Source organism: Equus przewalskii, chromosome 3, assembly GCF_037783145.1.
Source record: "Equus przewalskii isolate Varuska chromosome 3, EquPr2, whole genome shotgun sequence".
NCBI classification, from domain to species: Eukaryota; Metazoa; Chordata; class Mammalia; order Perissodactyla; family Equidae; genus Equus; species Equus przewalskii.
In genome coordinates this window covers 57,065,195-57,086,156 of record NC_091833.1, presented here as the reverse complement: position 1 = coordinate 57,086,156, position 20,962 = coordinate 57,065,195, and the positions used below count along the sequence as shown (strand labels likewise).

General features: G+C 37.0%; 1 protein-coding gene across 2 annotated transcripts in view; it reads right to left on the bottom strand.

Moving 5' to 3' along the window:
- The window catches only part of NAA11 (N-alpha-acetyltransferase 11, NatA catalytic subunit), a 51,976-nt gene that overhangs the window by 9,752 nt on the left and 21,262 nt on the right, over positions 1-20,962 (bottom strand). Inside the window, exon 1 of one of the 2 annotated variants that reach the window (XM_070612751.1) lies at positions 797-1,684. The exons of the other annotated variant lie outside the window; for it this stretch is intronic. Within the exon in view, the coding sequence (XP_070468852.1) occupies positions 809-1,498 (690 nt within the window). The 5' untranslated portion in view covers positions 1,499-1,684 and the 3' untranslated portion in view covers positions 797-808. Of the gene's footprint in view, positions 1-796; positions 1,685-20,962 lie in introns of those variants that run through there. 2 annotated transcript variants of the gene reach the window in all.

Sequence of the window (20,962 nt, the reverse complement as noted above, 5' to 3'; positions counted from 1 at the left end):
CTGTTTTAAAAAATGACATTTATTTGTTGAGGAAAGTAGGTGATTTGTTCTGTAAAATTTTCTCATTCTGGATTCGGCTGATTGCATCATGGTATAGTTTAACATGTCCCTCTTTTTTTTTTTTAATAAAAATGTTAGATAGATCTAGAACCTTGTTTGGATTCAAGATGAATTATATACACACACATGCACACACACAACTATAAATTATATATATAAAATGTTCTTTTGGCAAAAATATTTCATAGGTGTTACTGTGCACTTTCTATTGCATTAGGAGGCACATATTTGTCTCCCTTTTAGTGACGTTACACTTGACCAGTGACTTCAAGTGTTTAGTCTGACCCATCATCACAAAGCACTCCAACTTTCACCTAATACTATTAGCCACTGCTGACAGCTGGCTAGATCTATTATTTCATCAAAAGCTGCAAAACTGTAATTTTATAATTCTATCATTCTTTCTGCATTTATTAGCTATAATTCTATAAAGAAGAAATTTCTTTCAACCACGTGGATGCCCTGAAATATGTCATACCAAAAAGGCAGGATAAATCTTGTTTCTTTTCCTGAATTTAATCTACTTTCAGCATAGAAACTGGAGTCCTATTAATTTTCAATAGTGAGCAATGAGTTTCCCCCAACTCCCTCTACACTCCTCCGCAGGGTCACCCGGCGGTTTTCACTGGGAACCCCAGTAGGGCTACAACGGGATGCGAAGGATGGGACTGAGCAGGCCGAGGTATGGTGCAGGGACTTAGGCTAGGAAGGGACTGGGTCAGGGAAGAGAGAATACCTTAAGCAGGCTCTAGGAGGCGGAATCTGAGTCTTCTGAGCTGTCCTGGACATCGGTGCTCTCCGGGGACTCGCTGGGCTCCTTACTGTCACTGCCACTATCGTCGGCGGCAGAGATCTTCTGCTCCTGGCAGGCCCCTTCGGAACCAGGATGTGTGCTGCCCTGAGTCTCCTGGTTCTCCCTGGAGCCCACCACATACCCGCCCTTCCTCTGCTCCAGCTGCCTTCTCAGCTCATCTGCCATCTGCGCGAGATCCCGCTTCATAGCATAAGCATCTTCGCCATCTGCATAGTATTTGGGTTCCACTTCACTGACCTGAAAGTTGAGGGTGTTCGAATAGAGGTGTAGGGCTGCCCGGTTACTCTTCCGGACGTGTAGGGACACGTACTGGGCGCTAAAGTTCTCTATCATGGCCCGCGAGGCCTGGTCCATTAGCTTCTGGGCCAGGCCGAGGCGCCGGTGGGAACGCTTCACGGCCAGCGAGGTGATATGCCCATGGGGGACATCGTCTGGGTCCTCCTCCATTTTGGCCAGGACGTAGCCCACGATCTTCCCGTCCTCGTCCTCAGCGATGTAGGAGAGCTGGGGCCAGGAAAGGCCGTGGTAGAAATAGTATTTCATCTGGTAGTTCTCGGGAAGGCAAAGGAGGTTGCAGTGCTGCATGTTCATCAGGTCGTCGGGCCGAGCATTGCGGATGTTCATGATGGCGGCGGGGAGCGAGCCGGCTGCGACGGCGGCGAGCGGGAAAGAGGTGACTGCCAAGCCCAAGGGGCACCGTCTGCCTCGAAGGCTCGAGTCCAGGGGGCCCGAAGCCGAAGCCGCAGGGCTGGACGGCTGGAAAGCGGGAGAACCAGGAGACGGAAGGGGCGGTGCTTACATGCGGCTTCCGGAAGTACGCCACCTAGTTCCAGCCAATGAAGTGCTCGCTTCATTGTGCGTGCGCGCGAGGCTTGGGGGTGGGCAAGTGCAGTTCATTTTGATCTCGTTGGTTTTAAATGTTTCATCCTTGCGTGTCATTATTGCTTTATTTGTTTCAGTTTAACTTTTTAATTTAGATACATCTGGGTAAATTTTCACGAACTGAATAAAGTCATGTAACCAGACTTTAGATCTAGAGCCAGAACGTTACACGCACCCCAGAAATCTGCCCTCATGTCCCTTTGCAGTATCCCCTACCCCAGTGTCCCCAGAGTAATTATCACCTAAACTTCTAACAGTCTTTATATAAATGGAATCATAGTGCCTACGCTCTTTTCATGTTGCTTTTTTCCCACTCAGTATTTGTTTCAGCTACCTTCTGTGTAATTGGGAGTTCTTCCTACTCTTTTCTGTTTGATATTTCATTGCCTAAATATGTCACAATCTAGTCACCCATTCCATTGATTCTGGCCATTTGTATTATTTTCGGTTTGAGAATGGTATGATTAGTGTTGCGAACTGTTTTAGAACATGTCTTTTGTTGACACGTGCATATTTACCCAGGATTAGAACTACTGGATCAGAAGATATTATGATGTTCAATATTTATATATACTGCCAAGCAATTTTCCAAAGTGGTTGCTCTACATTCTCCTCAACATTTCGTATTTCCCCATCTTTTTCATTTTAGCCATTCTTGTGTATGTGGTGGTATTACACTGTGATTTTCTTTTGCATTTCCCTGATGACTAATGACATTGAGCACCATTTTTACATGCTTATTAGCCATTCTGTGTTCTTTTTTGTGAAGCAATTGTGCAAGTCTTTTGTTCATTTTTCTATTGGGTTGTGTGTCTTTTTCTCATTAATGTTTAAGAGGGTTTTTTTTTTTGGTGAGGAAGATTGGCCCTGAACTAACATCTGTGCCAATCTTCTTCTATTTTTTGTATATGGGACCCTGTCACAGCATGGCTTGAGGAGTGGTATGTAGGTCCGAATAGGGGATCTGAACCTGAGACCCTAGGCCACCAAAGTGGAGCATGTGAACTTAACCACTATGCCATTGGGCCAGCCCCCAAGAGTTTTTAAAATGTATATATTCTGGATATGAATCCTTTGTCAGATATATTTATACTGAATAACAACCTACTTTGTTGGTTGATTTTTCACTCTCTTAGTGGTGATCTTTTGACATCAAGCAGGAATTTTAAAATAGTCAAATTTGTCCAGTTTTTAAATTTCACGGTTAGTGCTTTTTGTGTCCTTTTTAAGAAATCTTTGCCTACTCCAATATCACAGATGTTCTTCTATGTTTTTGTTTTCCTGAAAACTTTATTGTTTTACATTTTTTGTTTAGATATTCAATCCGTGGGAATTTGTTTTTGTGTGTTGTGATGCAGAGGTTCAGCTGGGGTTTTTTGTTTTTTGTTTTTGGGTTTTTTTTTTTGCCTATATGGATATCTATTCATCTAGCACCATTAAATGAAAAAAATCATCCTTTCTCTACTGTATTGCATTGTTGCCTTTGTCATAAATCCTATGTTTCATTTTGAATAGCCACTATTTTTTGTTGTAATTTAAAAATTAGCTGTGGTTTTATTAATATGTTCTAAGATTTAAGATAAGATTTTAGCTTCTTGATGTTTTTTTTTTTGTTTTTTTTTTTTTTAAAGATTTTATTTTTTCCTTTTTCTCCCCAAAGCCCCCCGGTACATAGTTGTGTATTCTTCGTTGTGGGTTCTTCTAGTTGTGGCATGTGGGACGCTGCCTCAGCGTGGTCTGATGAGCAGTGCCATGTCCGTGCCCAGGATTCGAACTAATGAAACACTGGGCCGCCTGCAGCAGAGCGCGGGAACTTAACCACTCGGTCACGGGGCCAGCCCCAGCTTCTTGATGTTTTGATCAACTCTATACATTGTAAAAGTTATTTTCCAGTATTCTTCCCATTCTGAAATTCTCCTTTATGTTATACCTCACTCCATGGACAGGGATATGTGCTTTGAGATGAGATAGCTCTAAAAGATAATCCATGGACTTCTTCTTAAAAAAAGCATGGACTGCCAGAATTTGAGTTCACAGAATTTGAGTCACAGAATGTGAGAAGAAAACACTGTATTCTTCTATAGGAACATTGTGTCATTACTGGACTTCCTAAAACATAGGCTTTACAAATGGGGCAGCTGTGACAAAATAGACCAATTTAGAAGATTTCAAACTCACATATCAATTATTTACCTATCATTTGTGCTGTCATCTCTTTTGTTTATCTTTCTCATTCCGTGGTCCTGGAAAGGAGGATGAAGAAGATCCTTGGGCCCATACAGATTTGGGAAGAAAGGGCACTCTATTAATTAGTAAGTTTCATTTGTTTGGTTAATTCCATTTAATCCTGAATCTGAGGCCTAATCTTAGAATAAAGCAACAACAAAAAGAGTTTTCAGAGGCAACCAGTTGGACCTAGAAAGGGAAAATGGCAGTCACTTTGGCTACATGGTGAGCCAAAGCATTCCCAGGCCTAAGTCGTCGGGAGAGCAACATAGTTTATAATAGCTGTGTTATAAGGGAATTGTATGATATATCACAGATCATCAATGAATGAGCAAATAAACATTTTTTATACCTACTGAGGTGATAAACTCTCATTGTTTCCTTCATTGTCCATAATCATAAACAACACCAAAGATTATAAATTCAGTTGCCGGTAAGTAAGAATAGAGAACAAAGAAGAACTTTCTATGTTCTCATGCTACTACATATTCCAAACCAACTTTTTTCTGGCCACTGATAGCGCATATCTACCCAAGATACGAGATCAATAATTTTGGGAAAAAAATGTTTGAAGTTAACTTTTGGTTTAAACAGTGGGCAGTGGCCATAAGACAGTCATGAAACTCCCCTTGCATTGAAACAGGAGCAAAGAGGCTGGGTTTAATATGTTCCCAGCCTCCTCTGTCTGCAGAGAGGAATAAAATTGCATATTTTGTTAGGCTAACATTAGAATGCTTTTGTATCTTTAGGAGTGCTGTGACTGTGTGAGGAATAGCTATAGTCAGAGAGGTGCTTAAGACCAACCTGGGGGAGGCCTCCATCAGAACAGCAGCTGAAGGCAAGGACTGACTCAGGGCAGAGCTGACTCATATTAAGCAATGGGCCGTTCTTTGTCTTCATGAATCTGTGTTCACACCTAAAACAGTTCCTTTTTTCTCACAGCATAAAAGTATACGGGCTTATGGTTACCAAGAACACTTAATGCTGATGTTCTCTACAAGGTTCTTTTAAAAAGAGATAAAAGCCTCTTTGGCTTCTTGTGACAAAAGTCGTAGCTCTGGGATGTCAGTTTAAATTGGATGCAGTAGAAGCTTTGGATTAGAAGCATATCCAATGTGCTATGTAAGCACTAGTTAGCTATACCTAACAGGGGGGACATTTGTGAAATTTAGGTGGGCCTTGGGCCCCTGAGACTGATTTTTATTCTAGAAGATGACCTCACTCCTGTCAGTTTAGGTATGTAATATCCCAAGTAATGAATCTGGGACAGGCACCGCCATGTATTTTTTTAGAGTCTTTGTAACACGGAAGGTCTACACAAGCAGGAGGATTTAGGTATTTTATCTTCCAGTGAGGGGGTGGCTAACGGAAGTTCTTCAACATCTTGGATTAAGGGCAGAGTTTCCAGGATACAAACTGTTATCTAAATTCTTTCCAAATATGGGAAAACAAAGTAAGTCTTTCATTATAGCCTCAAGGAATTTGAGTCAATGTGAAATGCAGGTCTGTGTGGCTTTTGGGTTGTGTTGGCAAAGAAAACAGATGAGAACAAAGGTCCACTGCTGTAGAATATTCAGCAGTATGTAGGAAGCAGGATAGCAAGGGGACAGGGCTGGGAATGACAGAACACGAGGTAACACTGTAGCATGTACTGCTTGGAGATCTTTAACATTGTGAATATCTCTGCTGGGTTTCTTGCATTGCCAAGTGGATGGAAATGTGAGGGATTATTTTCAAGCATTTTCTTGAAGTAAGCAGATGATTCAGCGTTATAATTGATCAGAAGGTTGTGTGTGAGCAGTCACTGCAATGATCGCTGTGTGTTTGGGAGGAGAGCTTGGAAAACTTCAGAGGGACAGACGATTTGCTTTGACTCTTTCCCTAGCTTTTCAGATTTGGCTCAGACATTCTCTCTTCTGTGCAGTCTTCTTTGACTCCCTCCCCCCGGAAGAATGAATTACTTCCTTATTTGTGTGTTCCTCTCGATCATGTCCATGTTATATGTGTATCATTTACTTTGTTCTTAATTCCTATCCTCTTTGTTTCTTGAGGCTATTTTCCTGTCTTGTGAAAATAGTTATTCATCTAGGGACTAGCAAATTGCATGCCGCATAGTAGGTCTTGACTGAATGCTTATATAATGAATATGTAATTGGACGTATAAATGTATTAAGACAGGCTAAGTAAATCCTTTCTTTATGCAGTTTAAATAAATTGTATGATTGTAGTACATATTTTTATGTAATGATATCCATTATTGTTGCTTAAAGTGTGTAATGAGAAAATATGATGGTACTTATGCTACATCACTTTTTATACTTAGCATTATTTTCACTAACCAACTACATTATCTACCAAATGCTACAATGTCTAGGCTACTCAGAGATTTGCAGATCATTTTCATTATATAAAAGAAAAGTAAATTGGACATAATTTAGCAATCAGTTTACAGCTCTAAATTTCTCTTTTATGCCTTGAGAAGTGGTTTGTTCATTGTTTGTTGTACTAATATTCATTTCCAACACTTAACCCACAAACTGTTTCTCAGACTTACTTACCAGCCAGTTTTCAGGTAGCTTTGGTCAATGGAGGCCTGGGGGGAACAGAGGAGAGGGAGAGAGGAAGGATGGGAGAAGCCAGGGTGTTTCTCGCCTACTAGCTTAGCCTTGGATGATATCTTCCTGCAGTGGCTGGTTTCCTCTGTGGTTTTAGTTCCCCACTAGACAGCCTCTGATGAATTCTAATTTTCCTACGAGGCAACCATGGCTTCCAGTCTCTGGTAATAAGACTTTTCCCCTTTGTCCCTCCAGCCCTAGAAATGATAGCGGCTTCTTGGAACTGCTAATCTTCTGGTTGCTTCACCAACCCCTGTTGGCTTCTTAGCTCTTCCATCCCTCATTACCTGTGTATTAAATTTCTTCGATTTAAATTACCTAGAGTGGTTTTCTGGCTAGTCCCTGACTGAGAGGAATTATAGTAATTGACTATGTTTTTAGTGTAAATTTAAATTTTATATTATTTTCCCAGTGTGACATACAGAACCTAAATACTCCAGCCACTAATGAAAGATAAGGCAAAATATTCAGAGACAGTCATGGTTCACTGTTCTCAGACATGAGAAAGGAAGACCTCTTTAAATCTATAAAACTCCTGCTGACAGAGGTACCAGAAACCTGTTTCATCAGGCCCACATTATTTTCACGTAAGCCTTGGTTGTCTCTAAGTGCCATTAGGAAGTAAGGTACTATGAGGGCTTTGGAGATCATCAGAAGTCACTTGTAGTTAGTATTGTGTCAGCAAGCTCATAAACATTAGTGCATGGAAACAGATTGGGGAGTGAAGAATAACAATAAAGGGAGAGTGATGACCAGAGCCCAGCTGATACATCTAAAGAGAAGAGGTGACTTTAAGGAATCATGCTGGGCATCGTGAGAAGAAACAACTTCCGTTCTTGGTTCAATCATTTGTTTAGCCCTGATCTTAGGCAGGCCGCTTAACTTTTCTGGGCTTTCTCTTTTCTCCTTTAGAGGGTAGAAATCTATATATCAACCCTGCTACTTTGTTTTGAGAATGAAATGGGATAATGTATATGAGAGCTTCTTGGAATGGATTATTATGATCAGATGTATTTTTTTATGGAAGAAGTTGTCTTGAAGCCCTGACGGTGCTGACTGATAGATACACTTGATGAGAACAAAAACTGGAGGCAAGGCCAAGGAAATACAGTAGGTGCAGAATAGCAGAAATTGTGAATGGGTTTTGAAATAATTAGATTAAGAAAAGTAGTACTGGAATGACGAGAAAAGCAAGTGAACAGTAATCTCTATTTTTGAAAGAACACAAGAGAAAACTAATTTATTTTACATTTTCCTGTTTGAACCTTGTAAATTGTTTTGTTAGTTATAGAACCAGAGTTCTTTAAAACTTCACTGACGTATTTTATTCCATGATCCCTTTGGAGCATTGGATGCAATCAAATGTTCTCATCTGTATTGTGAAGTAGGGAGTAGAGTGATTAAGTAAGAGAAATAAAACTACTTGAGAAATTAGTCATAGAATTTTAGAGAGAAGCTAAGATGCCAAACTCCTACATAAATTGCTTTTGCTTTCCTGGTGTACAACTGGTTGCCAACATTTATAAGTGTCGTTCCTTTAGCATTTCCATGCTGCATGGTCCTGTCACTTGGAAAATAGTTGACTTAATTGTTATTATTATTTTTTCATGCTAGAATTCAACTACTTAAAAAGTGAATTCTTTCTCAAACTCAAGGAGCTAATAAGCCTTCTCAATGATTTCCTATGGGGAAAACTCAATTTGATTTTTCTAGTGTTTCTTTCAAAATGAAATTTTGCTTAGCAACCATGCCAAATATAGCTTTATTGTTGGGTCGAACCACATGATATCTTAAATCTTTTCTAGTTCTAAAATTCTGTGATGATTAGTCTAGCACAGATGACTTTTGCTGTTGTTGGAGTAGGGGTGGGAGTCAAAGAGGATGTGGTGACATAATACTTTAATATTAAGTTGGAATTCACTAAAGGAAAATCATTTCCTCTAATCTAACAGCAAATGACTGTTAAAATGTTTACACAAAAAGGAGGAAATTAGTGGATTCTCTTTCCCTCAATTGTAAGTGGTAATTCTTTGTAGTAAATAATTTGCTATCTTTTTCAAGCCATAGCAGTAACATATAAACAGTATTACCCTGTTTACACCCATTCCTGTAGTTCTAAGCTAGAATTAATTTGCAAAGTAGAACGTGTTAAAAATGTCTAGTAATTTAAGGATACACAGTAATTCTTGCTAAGTGATTATGAGAATTAAGCTTTGTGAAATCTGATTTAGCATCACTTTGCTATAAGTGATGAGAATGCAAGAGATATGAGTGTAGCTATACAAAGCCTTATTGCAAACTGTCATTCCTTCATAGATCTAGGTCAGATAATTTGCTTTAGCCTCAGTGGTCTTCAAATTCAGAACCAGCTTTGGAGAAGTAGAACTAGATTTGGAAAATTAGTGTACAAATGGAGGACTGGCTTGCCTTTCAATATTTCATCAGGAGGATTCATGAGTTCAGGCTTGTTGAGTTTCTGAGGACCCGCTGGGGTAATTCCCCTGATTCACCATTCAAGATGTGTAAGCAAAACAGCTCAATATTATGAACATAGGTTGTGTGATTCAACTGGATAAATAATTCACCCACAATCACATTGCCAGTTAAACCCTGTTTATGATTCACTTTCTAATTAATCCAAGAAATGTGGAGCATATTTTAAGACTTTTTTCTCCCCCAATTTTCTGCTTCTGTGTCTTCTTCTTTCAGTGTTATTAACTTGGGTTTTCTCTCAGCTACACTTCCCCAACACAGCACAGATTGAACACGCAAAGCATACAACACAGAAGAAAGATGACACCTGGGTCACTAGTCTCCTGGCTCACTTTGCTAATCTGCCTCAACTGCCATCACTAATTAGGGTGAAGGGATGACTACAACCATGGCTGTTGCTGTATTTAAATGCACTTGGAGAGCCATACATAATTTTTTTTCCATTTGATGAACTTATTACTCAATTTCTAATCTAGGAAGACAAGAGATTAACTTTCTAGAATTTGGGGACTTTTTTTCTAACAGGATTATATACTCTTAAATGGTGAAATATGTCTTCCATTATAAAAGCATGTTTATACGTATATGCAGAAGTTAAAAAATAATAGAATAAACACGTACTCCCTACTGGACCTAAGAAATACGCTAACATAAGTAGCTTTGAAGCCACTTTTATAATCCTCTCAAATTCTTCCTGCTCTAGGGGTAATCTCAATCTTGACTTGTATATTAACCATTCCTCATTGATATATGTGCTTAAGTGTCACACTTTTTAATTTTTCCTGCTTTAATAATTATAGAAAGAGTCACACTGTGTATACTTTTGTGATTTGCATTTTTTTGCTCAACAGGATTTTTGAGATCCATCCATCTTGGTGTACTTTATTGAATTTTGTCCTGGTTTAGTATAACATTGTATGACTATAATGAAATAGTTTACTAATTCATTTGCTACCCATGGACATTTCAGTTATTTTCAGGGTTTTTGCTTTTTTTGTTTGTTTGGTTTTTTTTTGCTATTACAGGCTGTGCTTTTTTCTATTTCTGCATAACAAATTACCACAAAGAGGCTTAAACCAGCACAAATTTGTTATTTTATAGTTTTATGGGTCAGGAGTCTGAGCACAGCATAGTTCAGCTGGTTGTCTTTGGTTAGGATCTCATAAGGCCAAAATAAATATGTTGGTCAGGGTGGCAGTCTCCTCTGAGGCACAGGGTCCTCCTCCAAGCTCATTCAAATTGTTGGTAGACTTTAGTTCTTTGTGGTTGTTGGACTGAGGTCTCCACTTTCTTGCTGTCTGCCAAATGCAGACCTTTCTCAGCTTCAGGGGTCACTTATCTTTCCCTGGCATGGGAACTTTTCCACAATGTGGAACTTCATTTTTTCAAGGTCAGCAAAAGAAATATTTTAGTTTGAATCTCTTCTACTTCTTTTCAGGGCTTCCTGCTTAGGTCAGGCCCACCAAGGGTGGTATTCCTTTTGATGAACTCAAAGTCAACTAATCAGAGACCTGAATTACTTATGCAAAATCCTTTCTGCCATATAATATAACATAATCATGGAGGTGAGATCTCATCAAAACCACAAGTCTTGCTCACACTTAAGGCGAGGGCATTATACAAGATATATACACCAGACAGTGGAAATCTTGGAGGCCATTTTAGAATTCTGCCTATTACACAAACAATTCTGTACATGAACATTCTTGAATACATCTCTTGTTTATTTTCTTGTAATTGTAGGAGTTCTTTATATGTTTTCCAACTCTACTAAGTTTGGCTAAATTGTTTCAAAATGGTTTTACCGTACACAGTCACCATTAAGATAAGAGAATTTCTCTTGTATACATCTTCAGTAACAATTGGAATTTGTAGTTCAATTAACTTTCATAATTTTCTTTATTAAAGTCTTATCCATCATTTAAACTTATTCCCAGATCCCTTCTTTTCTTATTGATATTATAACTTTTGAATTACATTTACTAAATGTTTTGTTGAAAACTTTTCTATATTAATCTTATATTCAGTTAATATATTACATTATCTTAATTCTTTTAGTAATTTATTTGTAGTTTTTTTGGATTTTCTATGTGGACAAATGTGTCATTTAACTAATAATGACAACTTTTTGCCTTCTCTACCCTTATATTTTGTATTGCCTTTTCATGTCTTATTGAGCTGGCTAGGTCCTCTGTACAATGTTGAATAGAAGTAGTAATAAGCATTCTCTTTACCTACTTTCTGATTTTAAGGGTAAATCTTTTAATGCTTACCCATTGAATATGGTGTTTACTCTATGTTTTGAGTGAATATCCTTTATCAGGTTCTTGTCCTTGTCTTCACAAAATGATGTAAAATTTCAAAGGAATTCTAGCAAAACCTCAATAAAGACTTTGAGGAACTTGACAAGATGTTTTTAAAATGTATATGAAAGAGCAGAGGGCTCAGAATAACCAAGACACTACTGAAGAAAAAGAAAAATATGTGGGGACGTGACATACTAGATATCAAAGCTTATTATCAGAGATAAAGAGTGTCATTTCATAATGATAAAAGATCAACTCATCAACAGGACAAGAGGACAGAGCAATTCTAAAGGTTTATGCAACTAATAACAGAGCTTCAAAATGCATGAAGCAAGAACTAGTAGAACTGAAATAGATGAATCCTCACTTATAGCTGGAGATTTCAATATCTTGCTCTCAATAACTGATAGAACAAGTAGACAGCAAATCAGTAGGTATACAGAACACTTGAACAATAGTATCAACCAGCTTTACCTAATCGAATTTATAGAACAGTTTACTCCCAAACAGGAGAATCTACGGTGCACACGATATAGTTACCAAAATAGACCATATTCTGAGCCATAAAATAAGTCAATAAATTTAAGAGGATTTAAATTGTACAATGTATATTCTCTGACTGTAATGAATTCAATTAGAAATAAATAACAGAAGATACTGGAAAATACCCGAATATTTGGAAACCATACAATGCATTTCTGAATATCCTGTGTGTCAAAGAAGAAATCACAGGGGCAATTAGAAAGTATTTTGGGCTAAATGTGGTAAAACTTAAAAAAAGAGATGTCAATGATATTTGCAATGTTATCATTGCTGGATTGGATAGTAAGTTCATGGAGTTTGCTTTGTTATGTTTTAAAGATTTAATATATATTACATATATACTTCAGTTTATATCAAAAATATACAATTAAAAGGTAAATGGAAATTTGTCTGAAATAAACACATGGAGAGTACTCCCTTGAGAAGGACTGTATAGGAGTAATTGAAAGTGGATCTGAGCTAGATGTATCCTAGGATAGATTTCAAGCTTTAAATTAAAGAGAGGACTAAATCTTAGGCTACATCACGTAAAGTCACTTGGTTAATTGTCCCTGTTTTTACTTCTAAAAACATTTGACCTTGAATAACACTTAACATACCACATCCCATGCTTGTTGCAAGTTCAGGTTCTCTGTAGTCTTTGTCAAAGAATAGAAAATGAACATATGTGCTTCATGCAGTTGCTTGTATCATTAAGCATAAAAAAAAATTCCACAGCATCTGCAATTCCTTGTTTAATTAGATCCTGAAGCAATGGCTGCAGCTGAGCCATTTACTGCTTCTGTAAACCACAGAAACCAGAGCCAATAGAGGGAAGATGTTTTTCCTAACATCATATTCTGAAAGGGGAATATGATGGCAACAGCATAGGTGGGACAACTCAGAGTGAGGAACTTAGACTGACCTCTGATGTAATGGAACCAACTTAAGAGAGGTGGCATGTTCAGTTCCCGCAGTGAGGGACATGGGAGTGGGGACAGAAAGTTACCAGTGACATAAAAGCAGGAAAGACCTAGATTTTACTAGAGTCACCAACCAAAGGATAATATCAGAAAAATGTCAGCTCTAATTCAGTGTTTGTCTTCATAAAATGAGTAAATACTTTCGTTCTTAAATCATATTTTAATTTAATATGACATATTTTTTGGAATTGTGTATGTGTAGAAAATTTTCCTGAGATATGCTTTTCAATACAAACACAACTTCAATCATTGTTAACTTATTTGACTTTTCTTTGAAATTAATGGTTACATTTTTTTATTATTGGTAATTTAAAATTATTATTGGGTAAAAAATATATGTAGTCTTCAAATAGCCATAATTGTCCCCCAGGCAACTATTTACTATGACAAAATGTTGGTCGCTCGAAATCATTACGTGTGTTTTCCTGGTCCTGAAAGATTAAAGTGTAAATAATTCTACCTTCCTCCCCAATATTGACAGACTTGTTTTTAAAACTTGATTTCTAAAAAAGATTATGTCATAAAGATTGCATAGAATATTTTTACTATCGACTATAAAATATATCTTTAAAAACTTTCAGTATTGACTGTAGCTCAGAAAAATGACATTTTCATAATAGTAAACGGGACCAGAAAAGTCAGATTTATACAACTGTTTGTTCCTACTAAACTATAAGAGGGGAAGGCTTTTGAAGAGGGTTGGCTTGAAGCACTTCATTATTTTGAATGCCCGATTAATGTTCATAGTTTTCTGTTGCTCACTTTTATGTGGGGGTTGGTCTGAAACGCAGTATATTATGCAATGGTTTTGTCATGTATCAGTGATGATATTAACAGTCTAATGCTAAACAGGGTCTGAGGAAATGAAGAGGGAAAAAAATGACTTACTATATTTACCCTGAAACAAGATTCAATCTGCCACTGTATTTAATGCTATATTTTTCATTATCTCACAAGCATATGTTGAAACCGCTACAGATGATGAAGTTAGCTGCTGGGCAGAGTTATCATCAATGCTTTCCATCTTTATTTTAATAAGAGGAACGAGCAAATTGTTTGTGACCTTTGTCAAGGGCTTCCTGGAAGACAAGAAACCTAACCACAAAATCACTAGCCTGGAGCCCTACTGAATATTCAAAACCACCTTTCCTAGAATAAAATGTCTTATAACAAAGCTATTGTTTCTCATAGAGCTTTGTCTTGACAAAAGGTCTGGGAGCTAACGGTAAAATATAATTTCTTTAAAATTATTACATGTGTAGTATTTGCTAGTGGTCATGTTGGGTCTGTAAGGAAAACACATTTCCTTAAGGTCAACACATCCTTAAAAATAATAATGCCTGCTACCCCTTAGGGCACTGGAATGTTAATTAACCTTGACACATTTGTAAAACCAAGGTTCGGTAGAATTACCATATCTAATAGCAGTAGCAGCATCTATTGAGTGCTCACCACTGTTGCTGTGCTAAACTCTTTACTTGGTTATTACATATAATCCTTATGCTGGAGATAAATCCTGTGATTATCTCTGTTTTATAGATTGGTAAACTGGAGAGAGAAAGACCAAGTATCTTGCTTCAGGTTACCAGTCAGTGTTGGAGCTCAGATGAAGAAACTCTGACCCAACCATCTGACTCGGGGTGCCTGGCTACTGCTCTGTACTGAAGAGATCTGGACTTCCCAAACTGCTATCTTTTGGAATGATCTTAGTTATTATATAAATGGTATATCTGGTATTTCTGTCGATTAAAAGGATAAGAGAGTGTGAGAAGTCTTTGTCTTCTTTGCCACACACTCAAGTAGCCTACTAAATTATAAGAACAATGGATACGCTGTGTTTCCCTGTAGGAAGATTGCATTTCCATCCTAGAGTTAGCAGAACCCATCTCTAGCTTGAAAATATTTTAAACATATATTCGGTCGTATCCAGAGTTGAATATATTTTAGATGACATTCACTTTATTGCTATGGACTAAATGTGTCCCCACACAATTCATATTAAAACTCTAACCTCCAGTGTGATGGAATTTATAGGCAGGGCCGTTGGGAGGCAATTAGGTTTAGATAAGGTCCTGAGGGTGGAATCCTCATGATGGGATTAGTGTCCTTATACGAAGAGACCAGAAGGTTCTCTCTCTCTCTTTCTCTCCCATGTGAGGACACAGCAGGAAGGCAGCCATCTGTAAGCCAGAAAGATAACTCTCATCAGAAACTGAATCTGCCTGCACCTTGATCTTGGACATCTCAGCCTCCAGAACTGTGAGAAATAAACATTTGTTGTTTGAGCCATCCAGTCTGTGATATTCTGTTATAGCAGCCTGAACTGAATAAGACAGATGTCATTCACTTTATTGCCATCACACAAGCAAGAAAGCCTGAACTAATACAAGCAGGTGCTTGCAAGTTAAAGTTCCTCTTTTGTAAGTGGAAAATGGCTGACATTCCTTGGCTTGTAACCCTGGGTATAGAATGCTTCCATCCACAATTAAAGAGAAAATGAACATTCACCACTGTCCTGTGACTGCCAATTATGGGCAGATTACTAAAAATAATACAACTAACACGTGAATCTTTTGTCCTTTGTGCTCATTTCCTAAATTTTATTTTCCTACCGTTTTCTCTTAACAGTAGTATATTTTTCTAAAACTCTGCTATAGTTATTTGTGTATGTGAAAATAGAATTGGTTAGAGAAAAATCAGTTCCCTATTTTAAAGCCTCACTCTTATTCACAGGTGAATAAATCTTGACTAGAAACAAAGATTTAACAGTGATGATGCATTGACATCATCTTTCTTTAGACAAATACTATGGAAAATGTGGTTAGCCAACTGGTGACAGTATCTAAACAGTTTGCTTCTAGTCCATCATGTGCTAGGGAGCTGGCCGTGGAACAGAAATCAATACATTGTTTCCTTTATTAAGAATGTCTGGTAATGAAAAAAACGTAGCTGATCAGACAGCGTGCTTCTCATGAAGTTGACTTATATTCCCAGACAGGTACTTTGAGTAGGCCTGCCACAGACCACTTTCAAACTAGACTTCACACTTTAAGACTATTTTCCTTACCGGACTGTCTTTGCTAAAAGCCCATTTACCTGTTGCCTTTATTAAAGTCACTTAGTCTCTGTATTTCTCAAAACCTTGATAAGGACGTGAAGCAAACCTCATCAATAGTGTTCCATGTTCTCATTTTTTTCATTAAGTAGTTGCTAACAGTCCTAATATTTCTTAATTAGTAAACACATTATCAATTGTTGAAGTTTTAGGATGAGGAACTCTGAACGAGAAGTCCTAAGACATGACTTGGTTTCTTCTTTCACTGAATAACCATATAGTCCTCACTCAGTCTCCTTATGAATTGAATTCTTAAAAAACAAAGAAAGTCACTTTTCACTTAAAAATAAATTATAGTAATTTTCTTTTAAAAGTATTCACATAGACTATCCTATTTATATTCAATAAACATTTACATATCTCTATTTCACAGAAATCCAACTCTCTCATTATTAAATAGGGATATTTCAATAGTTACATTATGAACCAATGACTTGAGTTTGCCCAAACTAAATGACTAAAGCCCCTGACACTGAATTTCAATCATGTAATTTTATGTACGTGCATCTGTTAGTTGAAAAATTGAATATACACTGTCAAAATTTTTTAAACTGAAAGCTGTTTTGTAACATATTTTAAGTGGAAAAATGGAATACAGTGTTATTCTCTTAGCTTGTTTCATTCTTGTTTGTTTTTTTTAGCTTCAGCAAAGAATTCCTGTCACAACATTAAAGAAATATGGACAGTCTTCAGCAGTGAAATTGATAATGAACAAAAATGAAAATAAAACCGTGGTTAATCATAAAAGACATAGTGAGAAGAGCAAATCAGGGTTTGGAAGTGAGGAAAATCTGTAAGTAGTCACTTACGTAAGAGTTACATAGTGGGAATAATGTTGTCCAGTCCAATGTGACAATCCTTTAAACAATGGCATATGAATGACACCCACTGGTACGAGTCCTCCATACAGGATTAGTCCTGAATTGCTTGACCTGATTTGAATGTGATACCTCTTTTCAGCTCTCTTAGATCTATCAGATCAATTTTTACTGATCATTACTCAGTTCTTATCTGGCCTAGCCTCTTAGAGGCTACACGCAAATCTTTCTATCAGTGACCTCACTCCTAGGAGCACATTCATGCAAAAGCAGGAGAAATAGCTGTCCAGATGTGAACTGGCTCCCAGGGAGAAATGCCCACATGCCTTGCCTTGGGCTAATGGTCAGGACACAAACAGCTGTGATGGAAAGTCTCACTGATGTTCTATCGGTTAATGCTGATTGACTTAGTACTATAGTGGCTGCTGCAAGAAGTTTGCAAAGACAAACACGTGTCTCGAGGATAATAATATTGATATCCTTTAGACTTGCGTAAAGAAATTTTGAGAGAAAGCATGTTACCTGAAAATGGTCTCCTGCTTTTATGTCTTCTTATATTATTATAGACTTGGCTAACTCTGTCTTTTGCTCTTGGGATAGAGTCTGTTTACACTAAGGTAGAAATCATTATTAAAGGAATAAAAGTGATATAAAAGAAAAGGTGTGGAATTTGGAGTCAGGAAGGCTAATTCTAGACTACCCATTGGGAGAGCCCAGATACGCCTCTCTCTGGGACATTGGTGGTCAGATGACTGCAAAACAGGGCTCTTACTCCTGCTTTGTAAGATGTCTTTTAATATTAGAAGAAAAAAATACATTAAAGACAGCATAGATCCTAATAGGCATTAAGTGATCAACTAATGATTAAATATGCTTTCATCTGGATGCAAATATATTCATTCTTGTTTGGTAAATGTAATTTTGACTTTCTGTAACATACTAAAACCATTGCTAGATCCTAACATGAGGGTCACACTTATTCATTCATTCATTCATCTTGACTATTCAGTGTATAAGTGTGTGCATATAGAAAAGTATGCATATGCATACCCACACTCATATTTGCCTCTGAATTCAGATGGTTTGTGAACTCTCTGCAGCCTGTTTAGTTTTCTTCTCTATGTCCATGAATCCCAGGATGAGAAATTTTGATTCAGAACCTCTATCTCTAACATTTGTTTGGATGAGTGAACTGATATAGCAGCCACTATTAGTGCTATCTGCCAAATGCTTCTGCATTCCTTTGTCTTCTTTGAGTATGCCACTGTTGGCTAAAGAATCAGGGAAGAAACTTCTAAAATTTGATTTTCCTTTGTAAAAGCTGATTGGCTATATTCCAAGGGAGCAAAGCCAGATTGTCTTTGGAAATTGAAACTAAAACCCTGCACTTGTGATTGAAGACCTTAGTGCTACCCTTCATTAATACCATTTTGATATCCAGCATTTGAAAAATACTCTGTATGAACAATTGGGGAGTCTAGCAAAATAGTTTTGACATTTTGCTAGCATTAGTGCTTCAACACTGAACCATCTGCTAGAGAGTTCTGAGTCTGAATGAAAGGTGTAAACCTGGATTAGCATCGATATGGTTTTCTATCAAGTTTGGCTTATTCTCATCTCACTGGATGTTTTCCAAGTCCCTTTGGAAGCCAAGATTGCCATTGTAGAGTGTAATGCCATATGTTAAGATTCATATGACATATTACCTAAAAGTCATGCATTATTATACCGTGTCTCTTTACAGAGCTGTGATTAGAAATGTTTATGTAAATGCACCTCCAAAGAAAAATAGTACCCACTGTTAGGCAACACTATGCGTGGCAGCACTGCAGAGAATCCCTGACTCAAGGGTATCTTGAAAACAGCTTAATCCTGGGACGGTGAAAGATCAATGCCTTTTTCTAAGTGTACTGATCTCAGAAGGAGCAGGACAGACCAGAGGAGTCATTAGGAATAAGCCAGGAACTTCCTCTTTAAAACAATAAAATCACCAAGAAAAAAATGACTCCAAAAGCTGATCGAAATGCTATATGTCTAATGGCAAACCAAAAATAGCAGAAGAATGTATTATGTTATTAAAGAAAGCATAAAGATGAATGTTTTGTTGAATATTTTAAAATGTAATATATATATATATACAGATATACATATATATACATACACATATTCATCCACATGTACAAACATACACATGGTGTTTTCTAGTTGTTAATCAAAGATTCTGCAGGTTATAAGTGGAACTTGATACTTTTCTCTAATGTTATTGAAGAAATGGATAAGTGGAGCTCATCTTGGGACCTAATAATATTACACAGCGTTTTGGCTTTTAAAAAGCTTTGGAGCTGCTAGCTCACATAAATTTCTTTATGCACAAATAAAAGGTAACTACGTTGAGCTGCTTTTCTAGTAGAAGCCATAGACTTGCACAGCTCTAGCTACATTCTCTTTTCTAGTTCCTTGCTGTGAAACTTGTTATGGGTTAATGCATCAGGATTAGATTAATTTGGGTGGGGAGAATGTTTCTATATTCTAACCAGTGTTCATATTTATACTTCTCTTAGAGTATCTAGAGTGAGACCATTTTTTGATTAATGCCAAATGTTAAAAGAAAATACCAAACATTGTGAAAAACAAAGATAAGTCTTTGAGAACAAAATTTCAGTCTGCTGGCTTGTTTAATCTTCTGGATATGTAACATTTATTTGTTCGATAGTAGTAAAAAATTAATCAAGATTGGTAATTTTATAAATCACCTGTAGAAGACACAGACATTTCTATACACAACAATAAATAATTGATTTTGTCAGTGACGTTTTCTATGTGTACTTTTAATGACCTAATAAATATGACAATCAAATATAAGGAATGTTCCTACATATAACTAGTCCTATTTATAAAGGTTTCCATATCCTTTGGAAATTATATGGAAATAAGATGTTTTATACACACATACATATAGATATATACATTTCACATAGCTATAAAATGAATAGCTACACCCAAACTTGCTGGCCCATATTTTCTTAGCTCCAATCAGACTTTGCGGGCATATACTCAAAGCTCAGTGTCACTGTGGGATCAGCCACACGTGATTATGTGTGGGATCAGCATGATCGGCTGTCACTGGTTTCACTGACATCTGTCCCCACAGTGAGACAAGCTGCAACATGAATTATTGAAGACATACACATGCAGATCTGTGTCATGATTACGCCAAATAATACATGTTGCCATACTCTCGAGAGCTGAAAGAAGTCATGGCCGACATTGTCTTTAACCCTTTTTGACAATCAATCTGCTATTTAGTTACAGATTTAAAATAGAAACACAAAACTGTTATACAGTTTTTGTCTCAGCTTTTGTCTCAGGTTAAAAAAAAATCATCTCTCCCCTCCACCAAGTTTTTATCTGCTCTCTTTAGCAGATATTTGCCAAATGATTTGAACATGCTCATTATATTAAATCTTTGTTGCATCAGATGATTAATATCCTATAGTTAAATGATAAAAACAGAATTAGTCTCCTCATTTGTAAAATGATTCCAATTTGGCAGATTAGTGGATGTCACCTCACTAAAAAAGTGTTCTAATTGGGAGAGCTTAAAGCAGCTTACAGAAAATAATAAATGCTTACATCAGTAATCTTTTCTAAAGTTAGTGCAGAATTTAAACAACAACTTGGTTGATATTCTTATCAAATAAGAAATACACTCCAGAATAACAGCTCAAGGATCCATCCTTTGGATGTTTTGTGCTGCTCTGAAGCAGTGCTATTATATTACAACCCCCTCAAACCTCACAAAAGCGTATCTAACACTCAAATTTATCCGTTATGTTTTTTATAGTTTTATGTTTATTTATTAAGGGTTGAATGATATACACATATTTATAATTCTGGGGCAAATTATATTGCTATATTACTAATGATATTACTATTTAACTGAATAATTCAAATATAACCCCCATAGTTATATTCGAACAAGTTATTTCACCTCTCTGTGTTTCAGTTTTATTCTGCTGTTAAACGGCATAGCAGTTACATACTAGCCTATCATACAGGGTTGTTGTATAAGGCAGAATAAGCCAGTAGATGTGAAAAGGCTTAACAAATTTAGAATACTACTGTTTA